The sequence below is a fragment of the Squalius cephalus genome (genome assembly GCF_949319135.1).
Source record: "Squalius cephalus genome assembly, chromosome: 16".
Taxonomy (NCBI): Eukaryota; Metazoa; Chordata; class Actinopteri; order Cypriniformes; family Leuciscidae; genus Squalius; species Squalius cephalus.
In genome coordinates, this window is record NC_137137.1 from 15798903 (window position 1) to 15825722 (window position 26820).

At 37.3% G+C, this 26820-nt stretch overlaps 1 protein-coding gene across 3 annotated transcripts in view; it reads left to right on the top strand.

Annotated features, from left to right (window-relative positions):
* The window catches only part of ccser1 (coiled-coil serine-rich protein 1), a 71412-nt gene that overhangs the window by 20503 nt on the left and 24089 nt on the right, over positions 1-26820 (top strand). For 2 of the 3 annotated variants that reach the window (XM_079896933.1, XM_079896935.1), the window contains exons 6-9: positions 4195-4336; positions 10076-10153; positions 15544-15627; positions 17790-17867. In XM_079896933.1, the coding sequence (XP_079753059.1) occupies positions 4195-4336; positions 10076-10153; positions 15544-15627; positions 17790-17867 (382 nt within the window). Of the gene's footprint in view, positions 1-4194; positions 4337-10075; positions 10154-15543; positions 15628-17789; positions 17868-18225; positions 18281-26820 lie in introns of those variants that run through there. The other variant, XM_079896934.1, reaches the window with a different exon arrangement.

Genomic DNA, 26820 nt, shown 5'->3' on the forward strand with positions numbered 1-26820 from the left:
TTCACTCTGTGTTTCTCTCTCATTCATGCTCTCAATCAAACATGAATGCATCTTGTAGACTCAATTTATACAGCAGTCACTCTCTGTATCTTCCTGGTTTCCACAACAGAAAAAAGGCAACAGTTTTTGGATTCGTCTGATAACTAACTAACTGTTTAGCAAGAGCAGTGAGCATTTCTCTGATCGGAACACTGCTCCTAGAGCCAAGCATTAATATCACTCGTTAAATTTCCAACACGTGTATGCAACTCTGAACATGGGCGGGATTCTGCTCCTCTAGTGCGAAGTTAATATGTGATTAAAAGAACAAAGGGCCGGTCTTGCCTAATGCTAATGAGGATGCTAATGGACTAATGAGAAAACGGTGCTAATAGATGTAATGGAGAACATCGACTCACCTGAGGGAGTCTTTTACATCTGACAGATGCCAGTAAAGAACTCCAGTGCTCTGCCTCTCAACAACTTTAAATAACATACAGCCTCTAAATGAGAGCTCATGCAGGGAGGATGTCATCCTGCTAAGCAGAGGTCATATGCATAAAAGAACAAACTAGGTGACAGTGATTCAGTGGCATAATCAGATCATGGGCAGAAATGAGGTGATAATGGATATTATGTAGTGAGGCGATGCAGGTGACTTAATGATTCGAGTGGAATATGTAGGTGTTACTCTGAGTGTAAATGTTCAGCATGATGAAAACACCCTGAGGTCAGCAGCTTTTATGTACATCTTGGGACAAAGTGTTATCTTTAGGCTTTGTTCAAAAACTTAGTGAGCTACCTACGTAGGCAGCAATTTTAAGACATTGTAGACTCTATTATTATAAATGAACATAGGTCGTCCACTTGTAAATAGATGATTGGAAGTAATCATAACACTAAATATGGTAGATGTACTCCTGCCTTATTATATGTGAGCTAATTATATTTTCATAGATGCGGCAACACTCAATAGGGGGGCTGTAGGATTGGAATTACTGACTAAAGGTCAAAAGAATTTTATTTCTAATTTTATTCCTAATTTTAAATATGTATTGTAATATAATTTGAACTAACATAAACATACAGGTATGTCTAAATTGGGCTGAACATGTATGACTAAGAAAGTTCAAAGGAATGGCTTATTAATTTTTTTACATTATACATAATTTACTCTTGATCAATATAATGCATCCTTGCTGAATAAAAGTATCAAGTTCTTTCAAAAAATTTTTTTACTGACCCTAAAAGTTTGAACAACAGTGCACTTGTAATCAAATCTATACATGCGCAACAAACATTTTAATGTAGTTAAAACTGGACTGTTTTACCTTACATTTGTGTATGCTATGTAATTTTATGTGTACTTGACTATTGTGTTTGTACTTTGGCTACATGTTAACGCCAAACTATTGAAATCAATTCGAGTCTGAGCATATCTATTTGAATGACAAACTGCTTGCATATAACTACTTCAAATCAATCACAAGGCTCAATTTCTGTTAGCATGTTCACCGGCTAAGTGTTGTCACAGTGTGACCTTCACCTCACGTCTTTAGATTACTCTAGTTATTGTAGCCAAACACAATGGCTGTTAAACTGAATCATAGAGGCCCTGACATTAATGATTAATGATTGAATCTATATAATTATCTGATACATAGCTTCTGTCAAGTAAATAACATCCCCTTTCAGACAGAACAATAACACGGACAGTTCTGCTTATAAGAGGCAGCATTTAACACCAGGTCTGTGTTTGTAAAGTGGCTGGAAATTGCTCGAAAGTGGCAAAATTGAGTCTTTTTTTATTTAGTTTTTTGGAAAACATTTCAGAATGGTGTTGAATGTCTCAGGCGTCCAAGCTAAAGGAAATCTCGAGTTGTTAAGGCACAATATACAATCACTCCTGCAGTGCTCTCTCCGATTTCCTTTTTTTTAAAGAAATAAAGTGTGTTTTCATACTTCTGCTTTTGTAATTCGTGTGTGCAGTGATCGATTTTCCATACCATGCTTTGACAAATTCGTCAAAATTAAAAGACAAAATTAGAGGAATCTGTTAGGTGGCGTAGTCAGTTCTCACAGGCAAAAACAAAGAATGAAGCTTGCTTTTGCTGCTGGCTTTCTGTGCAGACACTGAGTTATACATGCTCTAATATTTTAATGTGTGTTGAATGAGCACATCTTCTCCTATGCCATGTCTCAGCGTGAGGATCATGAATAAGTCAGGATTCTGTCTGCTTTCTGAGGCATTTAGCAACACAAGCCATTTATGAAATCTTTCGAAAATTCACTTAAGCAGAAACATTTGAATGTGTACTTCAGCATGGATAGTATGTTTTTACCAGTCGATGCTATGGATTGAGGAAAAAGAAAACATTCCCATTTTTCTGGGAGGATGTTTTAAAAGGTGATATTAATTGACAAGCGTGAGATGGAAAGCTTGTAACCTGCCATGGAGTAGCAAAGTGAAATTTCACTTACTTCTTGCAGCTCCAAGGACACTCATCACAGAGGCCCTGAAATAAACAGTGTGATAATGAAAAATGACAACAAAAGTGTCAGTTGTTTGTCTGGAAGACTCGCTGTGTTTACGGACTCTGCAACTCTCCTGTTGGAGGGGTTCCAGGGAAGCGATGCTTAATTCTAATCGAAAACTCTGAGGTTCCTTTTGATCTTCTGTTATTGCTGTACTTTTAAAAAGCATAAATACTTAATTATTTCTGACGCACTTGAAATAATTTCGATCCTAAGCCCAGAAATGTATAAAGACGAGTCTGGAGCTGAATCAAAGTGGCGTAATTAACAAGAGGTCTCCAAGAGTGTTTTGTGTTGAACTCTCAATAAGAGATCTGGATTCTATTGGTCCAAATACTATGTGCTTCCTTTGAAGATTTCTTTGATATATATATATATATATATATATATATGGTATTGATAAATTGTGGGCTTTTATTCTTTCAAAAATGAAGAGAGAATGAAAGATATTTTGTCTTGAAAAAAGATATTGCATTATCCATGGGTGGGAAGTCTTTGATTTTGTGTACATCATCCTTGGAAAAGACATGGCTTATCGTCCTTAAACAGTCAAATGCATTCAAAATGATGTCAATGTCTGTCCTGCCTAAGTATTCAGATAAATACAGTCAGTTTTGGAACGTAAATAGTTTAGAGAAAACGCATGTTGTGTAACAGTATATTGTATCCGCTCATAAGCCTTTAAAGTGACAGCAGCCTAATATTCCTGTCTGTAATGTTAACCAAAGAACAAAAGACAAAGAGAAAATCACTTGCTGCTCTTGACTGAATAATTTTAATTGTAAGCATTTATCTGTATTTAATTTTTATAATGAAAATGATCTAGTGTTATGCTTTTACCTGAATATACTGTAAAAACCCACCTGAAAAACTTAAAGCCATGTTTATTTCATTTGTTTTTTATTCTATTTGATTTATTTGTGCTATCATTTGCAATTTGTTTTTGTTCTTATTTTATTACCAATTGGTTACTTGTCTTTAAAAAACAACAAAAAAAGCTTCCCTGTGCAAGCTATTACAACAAAATCACCCAAATTATTTTAAAAAAATGAGATGACAAATAATCTGTATGGTGGTATATATGTCAGTTTGGTATATATGTCATATGTGGTATCGAAATTGGTATAGAAATTGGTATCAAATATCAATATTTTCAAGTTATATCGAATTTGGAAATTCTGGTATCGTGACAACACTAGTTCAGTCAAGATCTTAGTAGGTTGGAAAAAATAATATTTTGAAACCTCTTAACAGTCTAATTGTCTGAGTTTATATATAGATTAGTATCCACTTGGACTTGATGAAGAGGGTATGACTCCGCTCCATTATCTCTCGAGGGTCTTTTCTCCACTCTGAACCTTTGCCTTTCTGTCTTTTCAAAAAGCACTCCTAATCAAGTTTAATTTGATCCCATTGTCTACATAAATGATTGATCGGGTCATTTGTCCAGAAATCTGGATGCAATCAATAGACTAAAACAAAGTTTTTTACATTTGATTCTTTGTTTGAAGACACGTTTATAATTGATATTTTTATTGCATTAAATGCTGATGTATTGCATTTTATGCACATTAATTTGCCAATAAATGTTGGAAATCCATTTATTCTGTTGATTTTCTTGTACCATTACCCCAAAACTGATTCTTGCTCACAGAAATTGTCTTCTTATGATCCTTCCAGGGAGCAGCGGCCGATGTCTCTCTGTCTGTCTCGTGATGATGAAACTTTGGCCGGGTTGGAAGCGTTGCCGTTCAGGCTGATGCAGCAGGACTGCACCGCGGTAAAGACTCTTCTGCTGCGGTTACGCAGGACCCTGCAGGAGGTAATGTTCCACACTGACAGTTGATTCATGAAGCTGCTATGGCCTTCATCACGGGTACATTAGAACAGGTAGAATAGCTCTCCGTGCCCTGCCAGTTTCATGCCTCATCATTCAGGGCCAACACCAGGAGGATATCACACTCAAAAGAGCCACATTCAGTCAGTAAGTAGACCTTAGAGTAGAGTAGACGCCATACTTGTGACTCAAATGAAAACAAGGCTGTGAGGGCTAGACAAATGTGCCAGTGTCGATTTGTTTAGCCAGTAAAACATTGCAGTAAGTATTTCTGTACAGGTCTAGTATCATGTGGTTGCAATTAATTTATTTATATATATATTTTTTGGCCTATATACATTTTGGGTATTTTTGTAAATGTAATGTTTTTTAGATTTTTTTTTTTGGTGCCATATTGGTTACATGCCTATATTTTATTGATATTTATATTTTTCATCGGTATCGGTTTATTATGTATTTAATTGTACATGGAAATTTCCCCTTTTTTAAATTTAGATTACTCTTATTTTATAAAAAAAAAACAAAAAAAACACTAATATGAAGCTTTTAAATGTAATCTTGAGCATGATTGGAAATCTTTCGTCTGGGACAGCCTAAAATCATGCAATGTGTATCAGGCATTATCAGCCAATGACTTCACAGGCCACATTTGTGCACGAAGGTACCTGACGAAACTGATTTCAGACAGGCTTTTGAGACAGCATAACGGTTTAATGATTTACAACAAAATAGAACAGGTTTTGGTAACAACTAAGCAAATATTTAATTTCTACAATTACTTGTAATTATACTACAATATCTTTCTCTCTAGAAATAACATCAAAAGTGGAAACGGTCAAAAACATACATTTACACAGAAACTGACCACCAACAGCAACTTTCAGTTGCGATCTTTATTTTTTAGCTCAACTGTCACTGAATGGAATGCACATGATTGTGGGATATCAAAGGCATCATACAAATCAAATCATATACATCTATGCTGCCCTAAAAAATCGATCAGATGAAGGTATCTCAGGAGACAGGAAGTGAAGCTAACATTAGATTTGGACGTGGCTTTATGCCTTCCTACCTTGGAATGCATCCTCTGAAGGCAACATTTTTCAGCTTTTGGATGCAGCCAGGGTCCCTACGCAGTGTTCACTACTCCCTACTACTTGTTAACTTGGAACATTAATTAGTGAATTTGCACTACGCCACTGCCTGCAATGTCATCACACACAGGCTCCAATAGTGTTTATTAGAGAAGTTTGAGGTATGATATAATATACTTCTGTAAATAAATACAATAAACATTGCCATACTTCCGTTTAGTATGCAGGTGTAGCCTATATAATTAATCCAAGGAACGCCATTGAGAACCACGGATGTATTGTGAAGGATCATATTTATTTGCACATTCATGCAAAGACAAAGCACAACCAAAACAATGTTCTTCTGCAAAATGCATGTGCAGTTTTGTTTTTAACCCCTAGAGGGCCAAAAGTTAGACAAATTAGTACAGAAGTTTAAAACGGTGCCCCTACTCTTTCAGAACAGTGATGAAGTGTTTTAGTTCTGTTGTGGTAGTAATATTAAAATGTATTAAATGCTCTTTAAGTAACAACAATAAAAAAAAACTCTTGTGTAATCCCTTACTGTTAATTGTAGTATATTGCTCACCCAACTTAATTTATTGACCAGAACACCCGCATTTCTATTCCACCTTCATCCAACTCGTAGCTGCATGAACTCTGTTTTACATTCCCTCAAAATAACAATTACTTTGTGAAGGTCCAGAGAGCAGTGCACAACAGAGGAACATGAATATTGAAGAGGAAGTTCTTTGGCTTCTTTACTGACTCTTCTCATTAACATGCAAATTAGCCATCTTCCTTCAGCTTTTGTAAACTACAGTGTAATAAGAATCACAACGACTTGTACATTTGGTTTTATTAGCTTGACCACAGATTAAGCATAGCCTGTTCTTTCTTTCTTTGTGTGTCTGTTGGTATTTTGATACCTCGTTTCTGACTAATTCAGGGCAGTGCAGTAAGGACTGAGTTCAAAATGTTCAGAGTTTTTGATTCAGTCAAATGTAAAATAGTAAATGTCAAATTACCATAGATTGTCTGCTCACACTTAGTTCCTATAATAGAAAAGCTCTAGACCGTCTAACCTCAGACATTTCTGAATGTTACCTAGGCTTGAATCAAATTGTTCTTATACCTTTGAACATTTATGTACTGTATTGCTTATTGGCATTCAGAACCTGGCAATACATCCTTCGTGGATTAAACTGGCTTTTTTTGTTGTGTTGTTTTAATTTTTCTTTTTTTTTTGGTGCGTCCTGCCTGGTTCATTTACATAACTATTGCATTTCCCGCCAGCAAAAACAGTTCAGATGTAGCCATCTGCATACATAACCATTTTGATAATTACCTTATATTCAGAGCAGAGATTTTAATATTGAACAGGTTAAATTCTTAAATTACGGTTTTGCATTTTTCAGAAAACAAATTTGGCTTTACTTGTGGTGTTCTGTCGTTTAGTAGTTTTTGTTTGAATGCACTGGGAAGAATCAGCTTTAGTGAAATGTTTGTCTTGCTTTTGCTTTTATACCTTCTCGAATTACCTTCATATATTTGCAGTTTTCATTACAGTTTTCTTGTCCTCTCCTTGCACTTAAAATGCAGGCGTAGAAAACGCATTAATCAAAAGCAGCACATGCCGGATCAGTCTTGAATCCTTTAGTAATTATGGAGTCTGAAATGCTGCTTAAAATTCATTCATGTTTGCTGTGAAACATTTACCAAAATGACATTGTAATGGTTGTGCTATTGTACCTTGTTTGAAATTTATAGACCCGGTCAAACTACTTTATTATAGTCTCCTCGTTCCCTTTTTTTTTTTTTTCTGTCAGTGGAGTAGCTGCATGTCATGGTCCCTCTCCACTCCCACCCACAAATATTGCTACGGGGATGCATATTACAGAGAACTGCAACTTTTTTGTGTGTTTTTGGTTTTGATTTGGCCAATGTTCATCCCCTTTAGCAGTGCAGTGTTATTTTTATTTTTTTAAACTAACCAATAGGGATACACCAAGATTTCGGCTGCCGAAAATTAGTTTTGTCCGAAAGAGGAAAAATGGCCAAAAAATATATGGCTCCACTGTTTGCCAGCTGGTAAAATGACGCTACCCTCTTGTTCACTGATCCTCCACTCTCTGCTATCTGCTCAAATGCTCTGATGATAAATAATAGCTGTGTTGGACTATACATTATTTGGACAATTGGTCAACAAAATAAATCTGTTAAATCTGGTTCTGTTGTGTAGAACTGAATAAAGAATAATTATATTGATATTTAATGTGAATTTATATTGTTAATATATTAATACATTTTCTGTCCAATTAGTATTACTTTCAATAAAAGTGTGGTTATTTTATTTTATTGGCTTGTATTTTTATTTTATTTTAACTCACTATCATTTAAATTGATTGATTGAATTTAATGAAAAAGTATAATATTAATACAAAAAAGCTAATTTAAAATAAGAAATAAATAATTATTAAAACCCACTTTATGATATATATATATACACACTCACCTAAAGGATTATTAGGAACACCTGTTCAATTTCTCATTAATGCAATTATCTAATCAACCAATCACATGGCAGTTGCTTCAATGCATTTAGGGGTGTGGTCCTGGTCAAGACAATCTCCTGAACTCCAAACTGAATGTCAGAATGGGAAAGAAAGGTGATTTAAGCAATTTTGAGCGTGGCATGGTTGTTGGTGCCAGACGGGCCGGTCTGAGTATTTCACAATCTGCTCAGTTACTGGGATTTTCATGCACAACCATTTCTAGGGTTTACAAAGAATGGTGTGAAAAGGGAAAAACATCCAGTATGCGGCAGTCCTGTGGGCGAAAATGCCTTGTTGATGCTAGAGGTTAGAGGAGAATGGGCTGACTGATTCAAGCTGATAGAAGAGCAACTTTGACTAAAATAACCACTCGTTATAACCGAGGTATGCAGCAAAGCATTTGTGAAGCCACAACACGCACAACCTTGAGGCGGATGGGCTACAACAGCAGAAGACCCCACCGGGTACCACTCATCTCCACTACAAATAGGAAAAAGAGGCTACAATTTGCACAAGCTCACCAAAATTGGACAGTTGAAGACTGGAAAAATGTTGCCTGGTCTGATGAGTCTTGATTTCTGTTGAGACATTCAGATGGTAGAGTCAGAATTTGGCATAAACAGAATGAGAACATGGATCCATCATGCCTTGTTACCACTGTGCAGGCTGGTGGTGGTGGTGTAATGGTGTGGGGGATGTTTTCTTGGCACACTTTAGGCCCCTTAGTGCCAATTGGGCATCGTTTAAATGCCACGGCCTACCTGAGCATTGTTTCTGACCATGTCCATCCCTTTATGACCACCATGTACCCATCCTCTGATGGCTACTTCCAGCAGGACAATGCACCATGTCACAAAGCTCGAATCATTTCAAATTGGTTTCTTGAACATGACAATGAGTTCACTGTACTAAAATGGCCCCCACAGTCACCAGATCTCAACCCAATAGAGTATCTTTGGGATGTGGTGGAACGGGAGCTTCGTGCCCTGGATGTGAATCCCACAAATCTCCATCAACTGCAAGATGCTATCCTATCAATATGGGCCAACATTTCTAAAGAATGCTTTCAGCACCTTGTTGAATCAATGCCACGTAGAATTAAGGCAGTTCTGAAGGCGAAAGGGGTTCAAACACAGTATTAGTATGGTGTTCCTAATAATCCTTTAGGTGAGTGTGTATGTATGTGTGTATATATATATATAGCCACTCTAGAGTAAATATTATTGTTGAATATTAAATTAAATGTTAAATTTAATGGACTGTGATGCTATTTTCTTGCATCATTTTCCTTTTATCTCTGTAAAGCTGGTTTGAAACAATCTGTATTGTAAAAAGCTCTATATAAAATAAATGTGACTTGACTTGGTTTCGACCCAGAATTTTCATTTAGGTTCATCCCTACTTACCCGATATCCTTATTATCGCTCAATATATATTGTCTGCAGGCCACTTTAGTCAGACTAAAGTGTTCCATGTCTCTGACAGTGTCACAGCTCTCTTTCTCACATATTAATATGGGGGAGAGGCAACAGTAGTGTGGTTAAGGGGAGAAGGGTTTGAGGCTAGTTCCCATGTTTGGATGATATAGTTACATCATATGTGCGACACTGGCTAATTTCCCATTGAATTTCTTTAGTACGTTTTAAAGTAATAACAGTGTGGTTCAATTTGTTTATCGGGTATCAAGAGCTAACAATGAAAAACATTTTAAAGCATTTATTGATCTTGATTAATATTAATTTCTACATAATGAATACACTTTAACATTTCAAGTTGTTTAGATTAACATTATTAAATGTATAATGAATGAACATGAACAAACATGAATTTTAAAAATAGCTAATGAATGGGGTTATGGCAGTTTGTACATGCAATTGATAAAGCAAATTATATTTTGAAGGCTTTGGATAACATTTGGATATACTTGTAGTCTTGCCAGTATTATAAAGTTTGTTTTTAAATTTCTGACCAAGTGTAGTAACCTCAGAACCAACTAATTCAGAGTTAGATGAGCAGAATATTATTTACAGTCTATTTTAATAATTTTCTTTTCATGTGCTCATTTAATATTAAGATGTATGATATTTGCCTTTCAGAGCACTGAGACCAGTCCTGCCAGTAGCCTTCACTCTCTACCCATAAGCCCCTGCAGTGAGAAATCACTCCCCTTTAAGGTAATTCTGCATTCAGTGTCTGAATTCAGTGTTGTTGGAATGTGTTTCTTTTCTACTCATAATGTGGATTCGAACACATTCTTTGCTGCAGAGGTATCATTGGTGGTTCACACTTTGATTTAAAAGGCTCACTTTCATTTTTTTCTTCCCTGAAGATTTCAAAGCCCGTAGATAAAACATAATGACGGTGCTAAACGACTGCATAGAGACAGAGGTCTCTCCGTTTTATGCTGTTAATTTCCCTACTCCATTGTGCTTCTAAACACACTCTACTCTTTTCATTCTGGCCTCTCTCTTTGATACAATTTGAGCTACATTTTTCTCCACCATCAGTGAAATTTTCCCACTATCTTGATGAGATTATTTGATTACATGCGCTGATCTTGTGGAGATGGGCTAGGGCTTTTATTGGGAGAGGTTTTTGATTTTGTTTGAGGAGCTTTTGCTTGGTAGAAGAGGATTTTGTTTTTCATCAGGGCTTTTTTTCCCTGAATGGCTCAAATATACTGCGAAGTGGAAATGAGGTCTGTGTCTTTCTCTGTCCTCCTTACTGACCTACATGGAGTGCTAACAGAAGCGGCGGTTGCGGCAGCGAATCACGTGACATTCCGGCTCATCCGTAGCCTAGCGCCACGCAGCGGGAGAGGGAGATGCTTAGAATAGGACGCCATGCATTCTGACATTGTGTTCAACTGACAGGAGAGGGGTGGGACTTGTCCTGATTCATTCGGTTAAAAAAAAGAAAAAAAAAATCCCGATTTTAAAAATAAAGCCCTAGCATCCACCTGAGACGGAACCGTGTCACTTTTCGTCCTACTTTGAACAGAAAACTTCTCTCACCAAACATTTGTTATCCCCACCTTCTTAATAATTAGAGCCTGCGGAAAGAGTTCTCCTGCGGCGAGAGCATGGCGTCGGTTAAGGGAATATGGAGCCTCTTGCTCTGCATCTTGGTAAAATGAGCTCGGACTGGGGTACCAACTCATTCGTCCTGGTGTCCCTGTCAGCTGCGCATTAATAACTCCTTGGTAAGTGAGTGTAGGTGTGCCCGCCACTCTTGAGGGTGTCCTGTTTGAAGTTTATAACATCACAAACCTCCTTAGACAGAAATAATTGAGGACATCTATCACATTTACTCCTTTTTATGCCTTCCTTCAAAGTACATGAGTGAAATACCCTGTGCTTCTCTAAACTTGTACCATTCTCAGTAATGAAAATGCCAGGTAGGGCTGGGCAATATACCACAAAATCCAAATTATCTTGGATTTTTTCTTTTTCTTCAGTGTCACATGAGCCTTCAGAATATTCTAATACACTGATTTGCAATAATGATTTGCATTATGTTGAAAACATTAGTGCTACTTAATATTTAGTAATAAAGCATGCTAAAAAAAAATCTGGATAATTTAATGAATAGAAAGTTGAAAATAATTTATTTGAATTGGGGATCTTTTGTAACATTGTAAAAGTATTTACTTTCAACTTTGTGCGATTTAATGCATAATTGCTGAATAAAAGTACCGGTATTAATTTCTTTCCAAAAAAACCCCCACAAACATTTGAACGGGTGTGTGTGTTATCTTGAATTGACTTCTTCAGTGAGTGAAGTATCCAATAAGATTCAGAATAAGGTAAAATACTGTTTTTAAAACAAACGTTGTTGAAAATAATCAAGCCAAGTTTTACTCACTTTTTCAATTAAATTGAGGAAGCCTTTCATTTATTTAGAACCAGTATAAACTATATATGGCTTCAGCATCCCAGCAAGGATGGATGAATTGTAACAAATGCAATATTTACCAAATATTTATTTAATAAATATATATTTACTAAAGCGTTTAATTTGAATTGATTCAAAGTACTGAATTTAACATGCATTAATAGCTCTAACTGAAGTTTAAATTAGATGCTCTTGAAACTTCTCGGTCTTAGGAAGGATAGCAAAACTAATCTAATATGTTTCACCCAGACCTACCACCAGGATACTTTTGATTGTATCGATTGCTGTGATGCTAAGTGTTGCCTTTTATGATCAGGGCTCTGTGATAGTAGGACGTTCTCATTTATTAGGTCCTTCGTCCCCTTCTTGCCTCAAGTATTTAATCTAGGACAGACAGATGGAGGAGCCACTCAAATGCAGTTTTACAGCACGGGGTAGAGACCCAGCTCTCGGTCCTGTGTGTGTGTGTGTGTGTGTGTGTATGCAACTGTGACCAAACGCCTCTCTAGAGGTCCTCCATGGCACTGCACAGATAAAGTGCCTCTTGTTAAACCTCTATAATTAAGATATAATTAAATATTCCCCACAGGCAGGGATTTGGGGGATGTTACATTCTGCCTGTTTGCTGCATACGTTGCTCAGTGCATGACCTTTTTTGTATAATTTTTTTTTAAGAAATAATTAGTTTTTAAATACTTTATTATTTTATGTACACTACTATTCAAAAGTTTGGGGTCAGTAAGAATTGAATTCTTTTTTTTTCCAGCAAGGATGCATTAAATCGATCAAAACTGGTAGTAGTTCCTTTTAAATAAATGCTGTTCTTTTTTTAAACTTTCCATTCATCATAGAATCCTGAAAATTTTTATCATGGTTTCCTCAAAAATATTAAGCAGCACAGCTATTTTTAACATTGGTAATAATGAGAAATCTTTTTGAGCACCCTCCTCCTCATCATGCCGTCCCCTCCCCCTCCCCTCCGTGCTTTTCCGATGTAAATTCGGGACTTTGCGCGTTCCTTCTCCTTTTTCCCTTTGTTCATCGGAACGTCGTCTCTTTGGTCGTGTGTTAGCCATATCAAAATTCAAGAGAATATAATTCTAACGTTAGTCGTTGTCGTTGTCTAGGACATCTCTCCTCTAGCTAACATCCCTCTTCATGTGCACACGCACTAACCCCCCCACCCCCACCCCCAAATCATTCTTGTCGGTTATTGGCTGGAACACTGTTTGCTATGTTTTGTGGTGCAGGTTGGCCCAGTTTGTTTTTGTTGCCGTTTGTGGAGCCTGGGCTGTCTACAGAGACTGCATTTTTTTTTTACAGTGTGTTCAGGGAACAGGCTGCTAGCGGATAGTGAGGAGATGTTTGCTGTATGTGACAAAAAATGTTTCAGCCTTAAAAAATGTGTGACATGAGCTTAGAGCACCTTTAAACATAAGAGACTTCTTTAAAAAAAAAAAAAAAAAAAAAAACTTACCAACCTCAAACTTTTGAACGGAAGTGTATATTCGTAGACTGTCATTCAGAAGTTGGAATCATATAGACATTTTTATGTTGTTTAAAGAAACTGATGCTTCTGTTTAGCCATTGTAGCATTTCATTGATCAGAAATAGTCAAAAGTACATTTTGATATTTAAGACACTGCTCAATGAAGTGTAGAAATTGCAATACAATGACTTTAGTTGCCTAACTCTTTTTTGCAAGTGTACACAAACTCGAAAGTGTAAGTCAAATGTTGGTTTCAAAATGTCTAGACAAACACGAAGAATATCATTAATTTGAGAGATGAATGCTGTTTCATCCACAATGGTCTCGACAGAAGAAAGCAGACCGTATCTAACCAGGACAGAGATAGAAGTGAACAGCCCTGCTCCACAACAACAAGAGGACTAGTACATCAGTGCCTCTAGTTTGGGAAACTAACCCCTCACTGGTGCTCAGCTGGATGCTCCATTGTACAGTGCTCACTAAACACCAGCTTCAGTTGGTACAGTGAAGGCAAGACTCTTAGATGCTGCTGGCCTTTAGACACAGTTTCAAAGAAAAAGATACATCTGAAACTGGCAAATAAGAAAAAGTAGAATGGGCAAAAGAAAGAAAAGATGAAATGGTAATCAGTTTGAAATGAATGTTAAGTTCTGTGGGAAGAAAGAAGAGTTTGAAACTTCACCTCAAAGTCTTATCAAACTGAGTGTTAGAAGGCAGAAGGTCTGCCATTGCAACACAAGGAAGATTCTTTGATTCATGAAACATTCTTAAGAATACATTTAGCCTTAACTGCTATTTTCTTCTCTTTTTTTAACAAATGTTTTTTGGGAGAAAAAATATCTGTAACTTTTTTCTTAAGAATGCTCTTGTCATTGTTCTAAAGACAAAACTTTGTTTGAAGAAATAGACATACACAGCAGCACATTAAAAAAACCTGAATGAGTGCTGAACTCCAAGTCAGTCGTGATGAAAATAATGTGTGCTCTTATTATGTTATCACGATAATCTGCAGGCAGCAGGAAAAGATTGGCTTTGATGTGTTTTTCATTGAGTTGATTAGTCTTTGGCAAGAACAAACAAATATTTGTGAACTTCTGAACAGTTTTTCAAGAATTGCACTTTTGAACATTACTACAAACTTATTAGAATTGATCTTAAGAAATGTCCTAACGAATGTCCTAATGAATCCTTGAGGAATAAAAGCATAAAATTCAAATAAAAAGTTTCGTAGTGATTCCAAACCTTTGAATGGTAGCCTACTGTACCTAGTAAGTCTGTTTTTCACTTACAGTAATGTTTTTATTTCAAAAGTGACTCATGGTAATAATAGCCATTTTAATAATTTTGTAATCATTTTAATGACAATTAATGGCCATTACTACAAAGCTAAATGAAATCCAGTATAATTTGAGTTCAAAGGAACAGACTCTTGTTTAGTAGCGATGAAAGATGTACTTGAGCCTTACTGATGGGGTCGTAGCAGTTCATAAGACAAAAAAAAAAAGTCTTGTAGGTACAAAGCGAGCGATTCTAGTTAGTCGCTGTGTATGTCATCATCATCTCCAGGCAGAAATTAGCTTCCTTTACAGAGGAGCATCAAAGATTGACAACAGCTCCCTTGAGATGTTTATGTAATGTCAACAAAAGGAGTGCATTCAAACCAAAGCCAAAGAGCTTTGAACAACGATGTCTCCAAGTACGTGACATTGAAGCTCATAATCCCCTTCCTTGATCTCTAATGAAGGGCTCCAACTCATGCATATCGTGTCCGGCTTCCTCATGCCAGCGTAGTCTAATCTCCACCGAGTGCTTCTTTTAGAGGAGTGCTGTCATTTTTGGGGGCGGCGGTTCTTTTCGGTCATTCGTGGAGGCCATCCTCTGCTCCTGGGCCTCTCGGTCCTCCTCTGCTGCCCTTGAAGCTTCAGTCCCTCCCTCCCCTCCCCCAGCCTCACATAATGGATGCTGACAGCACAAGGTCGTGGGAAAGTGCCTGCTAGTTCAGGTGAAGTTTATGGAGGAGAGTGAAACCACAGTATAGAAAACACACCTCCACCTCTCAACTGCGGCAGTTTTACACCCACACACAAGGCTGCAGATTCAAACTGGGGGCGATGGCTTGAATAACACAGACTGACTTTTTTTTTTTTTTTCAAACTGTGTTTGTGTGTGCTTTGTGTGCAGGATCCTGTGAGAGAAGAGAACCAGTTCCTGCAACAGCAGCTGAAGGAGAAAGACGAGCTCATTGTACGACTCCAGACTGAATTGGTGAGAGAACCTGACAAGTTCAATGTCACATTTCATAACTGCAAGTTTCATAACCAAGTGTCACGATTGCAAAAACAGGTTCTATTGCTCCATTGTCTTTGGAATACCCTAATTTTGTTAGTTTATTTGAGTTTGCGTTAACATCCTGTTGGTTTCATGTCCTCACCCTCTCCCAAGGCTCGTGTTAGGAAGTTATGGAGATGCCGCTCGACAGTTTCCTTTGAACTGGGACGATATTTGATAGACTCACTTAACGTGCAGTAAACAGCTCGTCGCATGCTTTACATGCACTGTGAGACGCATAACGTTCACGGTCCCAGCAGCTAGAGCAGAGACGAGTGAAGGAGAAATATGACAGGTCCATCTCAGATTTATAGACTAGTGGTCCTGAAAAGAGGAATGGGATGGCGTGATATGCAGAGAGGAGGGGGTAGGACGAATAAAAACAATAGAGGGCAGTAAAGAGGCTGTAAAAGCAAAAGGACAAACAAAGCACATGATGTTTCAAACAATCCATGACTGATTTATTTTGTGGCATTTCTAGCAGTCTTTTCTAATTAAAAATATGAATAAAAACTGAGCATGTTAGCAGTACTAAAATAACACTGGTCCCAAAGGCCTCCCTAAACCCTGTCCACACTGCCATTTGTAGTCACCGCAACACATTAAGCCGAGTTCAGGAAATCGCCAGCTCTCTTTGAAAACTAATGACTTCAGGACGCTTTGGAGCTGCTAATCTCAGTGTGAGATTGTGTGAAGTGAATACACCTTTATTCTTACAGCTGCAGCACTGCATTACTAGTTTAAACGTTCTCCATACTTGCTGATCGCTGCCTAGATGTTCAATGAAAAGATTGCAAGATTGACTTTCACTCAGTCTGTAGAGGTTTGAATTGATGTTGTCCTTATCTGTCTTCTCTTCGAGAACTGAATTCAGAAAATGTGCTCCCAATAGTGTTAAGCACGTCTCTGAAGGTCAGAGTCTTTTTCTCAGAGAATGTTGGTAAATATCACTGTGCTCACTGAAGTTTCTCTGCTCCATAAGAGCCCAGTGACTCAAACTTTGTGTGATGTGAGTTTCGACCTGAGAACTGCAGTGGTTGCTTTATCTCCTGTAAAGCATGTGTACTGAACAGCATGCATAATGTGCATCCAGATGACGAAATCGGAATAAACTAAATTCTTGGCCATTGACATCATCACTTTACAGATTCTGCGTCCCAGAGACCTCCACTCTATTTTTAGTGGGAAAAGAACCTGCGGCCACAATGGCTTAATAAATCATGGCAAAAGCTCGTAAAATAATACTCACTGGTGAAACTGGCAGCCTGCTGGCTTAGCTCGTCTTTGTCAATTTTTACTGTCTTTATTGAATGTCATTAATGAAGTATGGCTGCCCTAAATTTTGCTGCACCATATTTCTTATTTTATTAGTCTGCCATTCTGCCACGTTCAAGAGGGTGGGTGTTTGATATCCCCAGTCAAGACTGAATGTACAATCAGAGGGTCATTATCATGCAATAAGCCAGGGTTTATTAAAAATATTACATAATAATGACCGACTGACACTACAATATTCACATGGCTACTGAAAAAATATATAAAGGGCATAAAATAAATTTTTATAGATTTCATCCAAATGTACAGTACTTTTTGTAGTTTTTATGTTCCATTTAAAATCAATTATCAATGTATTAATTCAAAAATTTAAATAAATATTCTCTTTATATATAAATTACTTTTTAGAATTAATGACTTATTTATTATAAATATATTTTTTAATAATAGCTCATAATATTTTTGGTTACAAATAGACCTTTTATTAATTCATGTTTATAAATAAAATAAATGAATAAGTATTTATAAATAAACAAATAAATAAGTATTCTATTGTTAAACTATCATTTTGAAATAAAAATGGCATTTTAAATGTACTTAATTTGTGAATAATGTGAATAAATTGAATTATTTGATTTTGAATTTGACTTAATTTTTTTTTTTAAGTGGCACTCCTAGTCCACCATACAGTTAAGCATTCAATATATAACTTGACTTCAGGATACTGAGATTGACCAATCAGGATCAAGTATTCCAGAGAACTGTTTTATTTTGTAACTTTAATGCTATGGCACTCTTTTCTGATACATACATCTTTTTTACAGGAATCTACCTTTGCTGCTCAGAAATCTCTTTGCCAAAAAGCTGACAAAAGCACTCAGACAGATTTCTTACTCTCAGAGGTGAGTACCCATTAATGCACCGTATTAAAGCTCCTGATGACACTGCTAATGTTCTGAGGTCATTGAGCTGTGTCTGGTTTTTCTAATTGAATACAGGTCCCCACATCTGTCTTTTTATTTCACTGACTTTTAATGGTAAAGGGCACTGAAAGTTGATTTTGAACCCTTATAGTGAGAATGTGGTTTCAGATTTCAACAACACTTTAGCTAACAATTTGCTTAATCATGTTGGCCTCTGCCCTTTTGATAGGTTGACTGCCCTCTTTTCCAGCCACCCATCGAGTAATTGCCATCCTCCTTTATATTTGTTTTTATTATTAATTTTATATGAAATCTAGGTGTTTTCTTGTTCCCACAGGCACCTTTTAATGGCTCAGACACACAAAACAAACGATGATGCTATATTGCAGTGAGTCAGCAAACTGTGTTCAAGTGCTGCAAACTTTAAATGACTCATTAACAGAGATTAATGCACCAGAGATATTAAAGCATTGGAGACAAAACCCAGCCTTTAAACAGTCTTCTCCCTTATGCTTACAACATTTAATCAAACCAAGAGCAAACGACGTTTGATAGATTATGAAAAGCTGTTGGCATATTCTTAAGAGATGCCTTTCTAGTTATAAATCTGTTTGTGTTTTTTCAGCATTTGTGATGAGCATGTTATCGCTCAATGATAGTTCAAAACCATGACTGAGATTTTCTTTACAGATTTCTGTCATGTATTCTGTGCCCTCGCAGTGCCCGCATCAGTATGCCTTTAGTCCCTTTACACTGAAATAGCTTTCAGTTTGTCTCCTGTGGAGACATGGTCCATTTTCCCCCTGGCATTTAACATCTCTCCAGACATTATGCTTTGTATTACCGTTAATATGCATATGTGATGTGAATTCAGACGGCTTTTTCAAATTGCTTGACAATCCATTCCACAGCTATTGTGGCGCTAATGCGTCACAGCTCCATCAGACCTCGGCATTGATGAAAAGTGCTGTAAAAAAGCTGAAATGTTAGAAAGAGTGCTCATTATGGAGCTGTTGCATTAGATATGCGGCATTTTCGCGGTAGGCCTGCGTCTTTTTGCTGCGGTGCCAAAATCGGCGTGGAAATGGTCGCGGGGGAGGATGTGGGAGAATCTTCTTTCTGTCTACCTCAGACGTGCCGGCAGTGGATGAGCACAGAGAGGAACTGCACATGCAAGAGCACGAGACCCTCAGGCTTTCTGAACGCAACGTACACCATCATTCTTTCCTCCCGCTCAACAAGAGATGAGTTCTGCATTTCCACCCTGCCCTATGTAGACTACACCGCTATATGGGTTACTGCATTGAGGACACGCAAATATCCGAAAGTGTGTCTACAAGTGGGTCAGCTATTTCGAAGGCTGCTTCAACTGGAGGAGGTCATCTGTTTCCTTTTTTTACCCTCGTTCTTTCTCTCTCTTTTTTTTCTGGAGCACCCTGCTTCTCTTCCAGCTGAGCTAATTAGCTGAAAGTGAGAGGAAGAGTGCCCTCTGTTGAGTCACAGTGCACCGGGGGGCCAGACTGGCCTCTTTCGGTAGCGCCGGACACCGTTCCTACGTGGTTCTCACGGCCACTAACTTCTCAAAGTTCCCTCTGCCTCTGTTGGTCTGATGCGCAATAGGAAGGGGGCAGGTTCTTCTGGAGGGGCTCCTGTCAGGACAAAGAGAGGCGGGTAGGTGGACAGGAGCCAGCCTGCTCATCTGTCCAAAGAGCATGAGAAATGATGTGTAGAATGGCAGAGTGATGTATAATGCTCATGTGAAGCACATATTCCATGATCATTGGCTAGACTGAGCACTGTTGCCTACACATTACACAAATTTAATGGCATAAACATTAACTAAACAACATCAAATGTTACATTAAACGCACTAAAGTAAATGGCTGATAAAATGATAAAATACTTAGAATAAACGTAATTTTACTGTAGAAATTTCAGTTTCGTTCCATATTTTTTTTAAATTAACATAATTTTTACTTTTTTAATTCTAAACTCATAAGAACGCTTTTGTGTGACCAAACACCATTGATATCAAATTGTAAATTTTTGTAGTCCATACAACCTTTTATAGTCATGAAAGTTGTACAGACAGCTTTTTTTGTCTTTGTGAGGTTTGACAGCTACCAGTCACTCTTAGCTGCACCATATTTATATGAAAATATATATTTAGAAAAAGTTAAACTGTCAATTAATTTAAATGGGAAATCAAAATGTCCTTGATCTTTTGACGTAAGAGGTCATTGTAATTTAAAAATATCCTGTAAGTTTCAGAAATCAAAACCTTCTTGTTAGTCAAAAAAACGCTTTTATTGAATCCAAGCTCAGAAACCGACTCGTTTGGAAATGTCACATTATGACGTAATAGTGCGGCGAAAGACCACCTTTGAAACATCAAATCAACGCCTACTTATACATCATTATATCTTTGGCCCCGCCCACTGACACGTATAATTTGATGAGAAGAGAGATACAGGATCACTGGACTAAAAATAACATCACCTTCCAAAGGATCCCAATGCTAGCAAAGTGGTTATTTATTTAGTGGTCTCAGTAGAGCATTGTTTGCTCTGTACATTTCACTGTAGAACTTTGGTAAATCAGTCACATTTCGGTGCAGGCTTTTGCAAATAGTCTTTTACTGTAAGATTCATGTACAGTCAGACGTTATTTTTCTCAAAATTGTTTATTGCTCTTTATGCGTCAGTAAATCAAGCCAGTAACTAAATTATCTTCATATTGTTTTTCTTAGTAGCATGAAAATAATCTGTTATTTAAATTGATTAAATAATATACAGAAAGCAATCAAAGAACGCTCCCTTTATAATCACTGGAGCTGTCAATCATACAGCGCCAGTTTATCAATGAGTTCTGGATTCTCCCCAAAACTCCCTTTATAATCAATGACTGTCTACACTCTTATTTACATCATGTTTGAACTGTTAGTTATGATGAAAGCATTTGTGAGAGAGCAGAAATTAAGCTGCAATGACAAGATATTCGCTCAACAGACATCGGCTACGATGCTTAGCTGCAACCTTTCATGCCAGTGGAGTAGATCTAAATATAATGCTATAATCAGCACTTTTCATGATTAGTTAATCTTGACAGTTGTAATAGTAAAAACTTACTAAAAAAGGATTCTGGTTCCACATGTACTGTAATACTTATTTCATATGCAAGATGTTAGCCAATCATAGCAGTTTACATTGAAGTCTCACAGCAGACACATCCCTTCAAACAGAGCAATGTTTGAATCGGAGGCTAAAATCAGGTTAAAAAATGGCCTTTTATTTCTAAAATATGACAATGTTTGATGTAAAAATCATAGTACCATTATAAGTGGACCTCAGGAAGCACTATTAAAAAAAAAGTTCATGCAGTTCATGGCCCATTTAAAAGTTGTTATGATGGTAACATATTATTTTTACTTAAAAGTTTTTTTCCCCCATTATGATTTCAAACATTTTTCAGTGTAGGTTTTTAATGCAACACTTCAGAATGTTTTTGTTTTTGTTTTTGTTGTTCATAAGCCTGTGTCATCGTCACATCGAAACCTGATGAAAGGCCCATTCTTTTCCCGTCTGTACAAAGCCTGACTGCGTCATGTCTGTTTACTTTGCTTTATTATGCCAGTCTAAGCCTGTTAATATTAAGCTCTGCCCTCCACACTGCCGTTCAGCCATTTAAATGAAAAAGCACTTAAGAGCTCATTTACTCTGGCATTCCTCCCTTCCGTAGCCGAGATATGAAGTTTTATGGATTAGCTTCTTTTTTGTGTTATTTCCCTTCCAGTCATAAATCTTTTTTATTGAAGTGACAGTTCTTATTAAATTGCTTGAATATTTAGCCAAATGGAAACCCTTGCAGCCAGAATAAGTAGTTTTTGATGCTTGCCCAAACAGTTGGATCCATAACAGCGAGGGAGATTGATCAATGGTCAGCTCCATATAGCTGGAGGACACCTGTTAATGGAACATACCGGACATCTCCCACTGCTCTGTTTTTCAGCTCTTCAGCCAACCCTGCTGAGAGGCTTTTTGCATTTCAAGCCTGTTTCATGAGCACCGAAAACATTTCAGGCATCTCTTTATTTTTCCAATTCATTTTGGTATGCTTATTTATTTATTTAGATTCATTTGCGCATGAGGGGGTCGCCCTGTCTCTCAGAGTCATGCTGCGGCCCATCTGATCACACTGTGTGGGGGACCTGTTAAGCTAAACTCAGGCATTTGCAGTCATTGCTCAACCCTGCTTGCTTTTCTCTCTGCATGGGTCAGAGTGTGAGCACTGAGCCTCACAGAATGACACGCCAGCTGAGCGGTAATCGTTAACTTTCTTTTGTACGTGATCAATGAAGTTTGAAGAGATATTGTTTTCCATTTGTTTCTGGCTTTTTTGTTTCAATTTGATTTGATTGAAAAAAAAAAAAAGCCGATAAAACAATTAACACAATTAATCATGTTATCCATGTTTTCCAATAATTGGAACAGTACTGACTCTTGTCTGTTTAATGAATCGTTTGAAAAGACTCACAAACTCAATAGTCAGTGTTCAAATGAGTTTTCTCTGAATTATTATAACAAATAATGAACAATTGAACTGCATAGTTTGGGCCCTTTTGTTATTTTTTTTAAATAATGTAAAATGATATTGTAATTTATAATAATAATAATAATAATAATAAAAAATAATAATAAGGTAATATTTTACTGCATTAGCTGAGAAAGATTATCATATCACGTAAGAAAAATGGACTGTAACTGAAATATACCATAATTAAATTCAAATCTGAAATCAAATCAGCAGCTTGTGAATTTGAATCAAATTGAATGTTTATTGATATCCAACCCTACTGACTATATCAATTGATTTGATTACAATTTTTAATGACAGCCAGAATCTACATCCTCCTTTTAGACATTGAATGACAAAACACATACTACATTAAGGGACTGTTCGTTTTTTATTTAAGGGGCTACTGGAGGAGTTTTGTGTATTTCCCTCATATTAAATATAAAACGCATGTGTAGACTGATATTTTTCTAATGTCTGGACTCCTTTATTAAGGGAGTATGGATATATAATCAGACGTTTCAATATATTGGTTTTAAATGCATTTTCTGAGAATTTATATTTCAAGTTTTGACTGCAAATGTCACATCCATAACTCTGAAATTGCCCAATTTTAAAGAATTTATCCTCAACTAGTTGTGTGGTGTAGGTCTACGTATTTTATATAATGTTAACTTCAAATAATACTAATAGTACTAATTTAAAGATGTGGTAGCATTGGATCTGGACGGGAAGGATAACTCTGGGGGGGGTGTCGCGATTCTGCCTTCTCACACCGCAACACAGGTTCGTGGATCTGAGTGTCGCGATTTAGGTTTCATATCGCATATCGTTACAGCCCTACAATCTTACACATCACACTCCACTGTTATGGTGGCCATTTCAGTAGATTTTCTCACTAACATTGTTGTGGAAACAGAATAAGCATGGAAACTAAAATATGGTAGTATCGTGCTACAGCGCACATTCTAAGCGCCTCAGTCCCAATACTGTAAAACTCGACGTACATTCACATCACATTTTAATGCAGTGGTAGAGTTACATTCACAGGACACTGCACTTATTCACAATCACAAAAGTTCATTATTTGCTCGTGCCTTAAAGCTTTGCTGGGTAAACATTTCATTAGCATTCTGTTTTGATATGATGCACTTTTTCTGAGCACATACGCGGAAGCACGCACTGCCAAACTGGATTTTTGTTGGCTCAGACCCATCTGCTAGACTGGATCGGGGGCCGAGACTGAGAGAGCTACATGGAGCTCCATGGAAAAATATGCACCAAACAAGCCACTTTGAATTTTTGCTGTTTTCATGAATACAAAAGTTGGGTGACCCTCCCCCTAGACTAAAAAAAGTTGGATGACCCTCCCCTCAACAAAGAATAAAAAGACATGACCCTCCCCTATTTTCCTCCGGTGGTCCATTCCATAAATACCGGTCCCTAATATATTTTCAACAAAACTGCAACAAACATTCTGACTTCCATTTCATCTTTTGATGCAGTGCACACCTTGGTTCTCATGGTCATTTTTGGGTGTTTTTTGCCTCTCTCTGTCCGTTTTGTGAAGGCCATTTGAATCCATGCTTAGTTGCATGAAATATCTTCCACTTCCAGTCCGCAGCTCTCATAACTCTGTCTGAAGTAGTGCCACCGGCCTGGAACGTTACGGTGATGGCTGAGGCAAATGTGAACTGTGGGAACCCTGCAGTCTGGGCCTGCCCTCATCTCTCTGAGCAGAAATGGCCAGGGGTTATTAGACTTCCGAAAAGCGGATGTCATCCCTCATGATGGTTTTACCTTGACCTGTCAAGTTTTACTGCCTTATCTGTCTCTGCTTTTGTCAGTGGTGTAAAGCATCTTCAGTGTATTTAGTGACCTAGTGAGGAGTTAGATAAACAGATAAACCCTGTGCCAGTGCATTAATGAGGCACGGTAAGTAGGTGAGCTGAATTAATGATCCCAGATAGAAGTTACCTTTTGTCCGTGTGTATGATTTCAAAGATATATGTTTTGCTTTCAGGGCAATGCTCGAGTCCTCACCGCCGCCGTTTCCTCTTGCAGGAGACCATGTGAGTTTTCTCACTGTGTGTTGTGGTTGTTCGTGGTGTTTCCACTAAAGCATGGCATGCTGTTCTGCCACCCAGGGTTTGGACAACTGGTCCTTCTCTCTCTAACTCTGTAACCAGCCACTCTCCCCCTTTGTTTTATCCCCTTCTTGTCTGTTTATCAGAGTTCCTTTTCTTCCCCCCCAAAAAAATCAACACAGGTTATCATTGTGCACGACTGGATTTTCTACTCTTGGAAATGCACCAACCGTCCCTTTTGGATGGCCACGCTCACAAATGCCACTTGAAGATTGCTTTGAAACACCATCTGTACGACTGACACTTGTTTTGCATATTATCTCTTTGTGTTTTTTAGTTGGAGTTCTCTAACTGTCCATCACGCATTACTCATCTCCGTTCTCAGCCAGCACCAGCACTTCAAATTCAACCTATTGTGTCTGTCTGTTCGATATCCATAACTTATTAAATCGCAAAGCTTTAAAGTAACAGTCGAGGAAGCACGCAGAGCGTACGTGGACTGTGTGTGCAGCATTGTAATCCACCTAGACGGTGGAAAGAACTGTACCCGGCACTCCATGTGCCCAGGGCTACCGGAATAGGAAGATGAAAGCTCTGTGTTTACTCAGGTGGAGAAGCTTTCTGCAGAGAAGCAACGAGCCTCTGACGCTTTGATCCTCTTTGTCTGTTTATATTGATGTGTACAATTGTGTCAGTCGTACAGAGCGAACAAAAAAAAATGGCACAAAAAGAGAGTATCTGTTCTGAATTACCAGCCAATATTGACCTATTTGTTAACAGGAATAGAAACTCCTGGGATACAACTGACAATGTTCCAGCGAACGCGGGTTGCGTGAGAACCGCAGGCCATGGAATTAGTTGTTTCATGCTTTTGTTCTGGCGTTAGTGTTTAATTAGCAGAACACTGTCCCTTACCAGTTTGGTCTTTTATGTTTTTGCCAGAACCCTTCCCTTGTTTGTTTGTTTCTTTTATTAACAAGTTCAGCATGCTTTCGTTTGTGTTAGCCATTAGTCCTATCATCATCTGTAGTGTGTGGCGTCTAGACCAATGGGTTGTAGTTTCCTTTCAGTGATAGACACCCCAGGGAGTTTGCGTTCATGCGAAGGCAGGTGAGCATTTGAAGCGTGATTCGACTCGTAATTAAGTGCCGCTCTGTGGCGTTATGCTCAGAATGAGATTGAGATAAGTGAGCTGGACAGAGGCCAGGATGTAGTCAGGTGGGCCGAGGTCCCATATCTTGTTCTCTGCTGGTTCTCGTGTGGACTAATGAGATCTCATCTTTCAGAAGGATGCACAGTCTCAGAGAAGCTTTGTTGCTAGTCACATCCTGTATCCAGACTCAACTCACCTGCGGGGGAAAAGTAGAGAGATGTGAATTCAGCAGGGAAGAGAAGACTAGGGATGAGAATTGTAAGGGATTTAATGGGTTTTGTTTCAGATTCAGATTCCATGACCGTTTTTAAAGTAACTACATTATATTTTATATTATAAATGATGACGAACACATACATGTATTGTGATAGTCTTTCATTAATGTAGATCAAAGGTCATATTATTTATATAATTGAACAAATGCTACTTGTAATGTACATTTTACAATGATTTGTAGCTTAAATATACAAAAATGTCCATGAATTGTTTGAGAAAAAAGAAATTGTACACCTCTTTCATTTATCACTAAATACGACATAGCTAATGTAGGGGTGTAGTTATTTTTTCCACAGGTTGTTGATTTTCTGTAGATATTCTATTATATTCTATAGATATTATATTTGAATGAAAGATCTTGGTCAAATTTTCACTTATTAAATTATACATTTCTTTCATCAATACTAATGTACTAAACCAAAACAATAACACTTGGTGACATTTTTTTTAAAGTACCATTCATTACAAAAAAATGTTTTGTGCATATTTAATGCACTGCATTTATAACACACATTGCCATAGAAACAAATTAGATATAGTTTATCCCCAAAATATTATATTTTGTCTTATTTTGTTCATCCTCATGATATTTTAAACCTGAATGAGTTTATTTCTTTTATGGAGGTTAAAATGAGATGTTAGGCAGAATGATTTGACACCTTTTTTATTTCATGGAAAAAAGATACAGAAAAAGTCATACAGGCTTAAAACACCATGAACCAAATTATCATTTGAGTAGACAACCTCTCATAAACCCAAGTACAACATAAGGTAGTTACATTTTCTCTGTTTATTTACGGTTGAATATGACCAACAAATAAATAAATAAATAAATAAATAAATA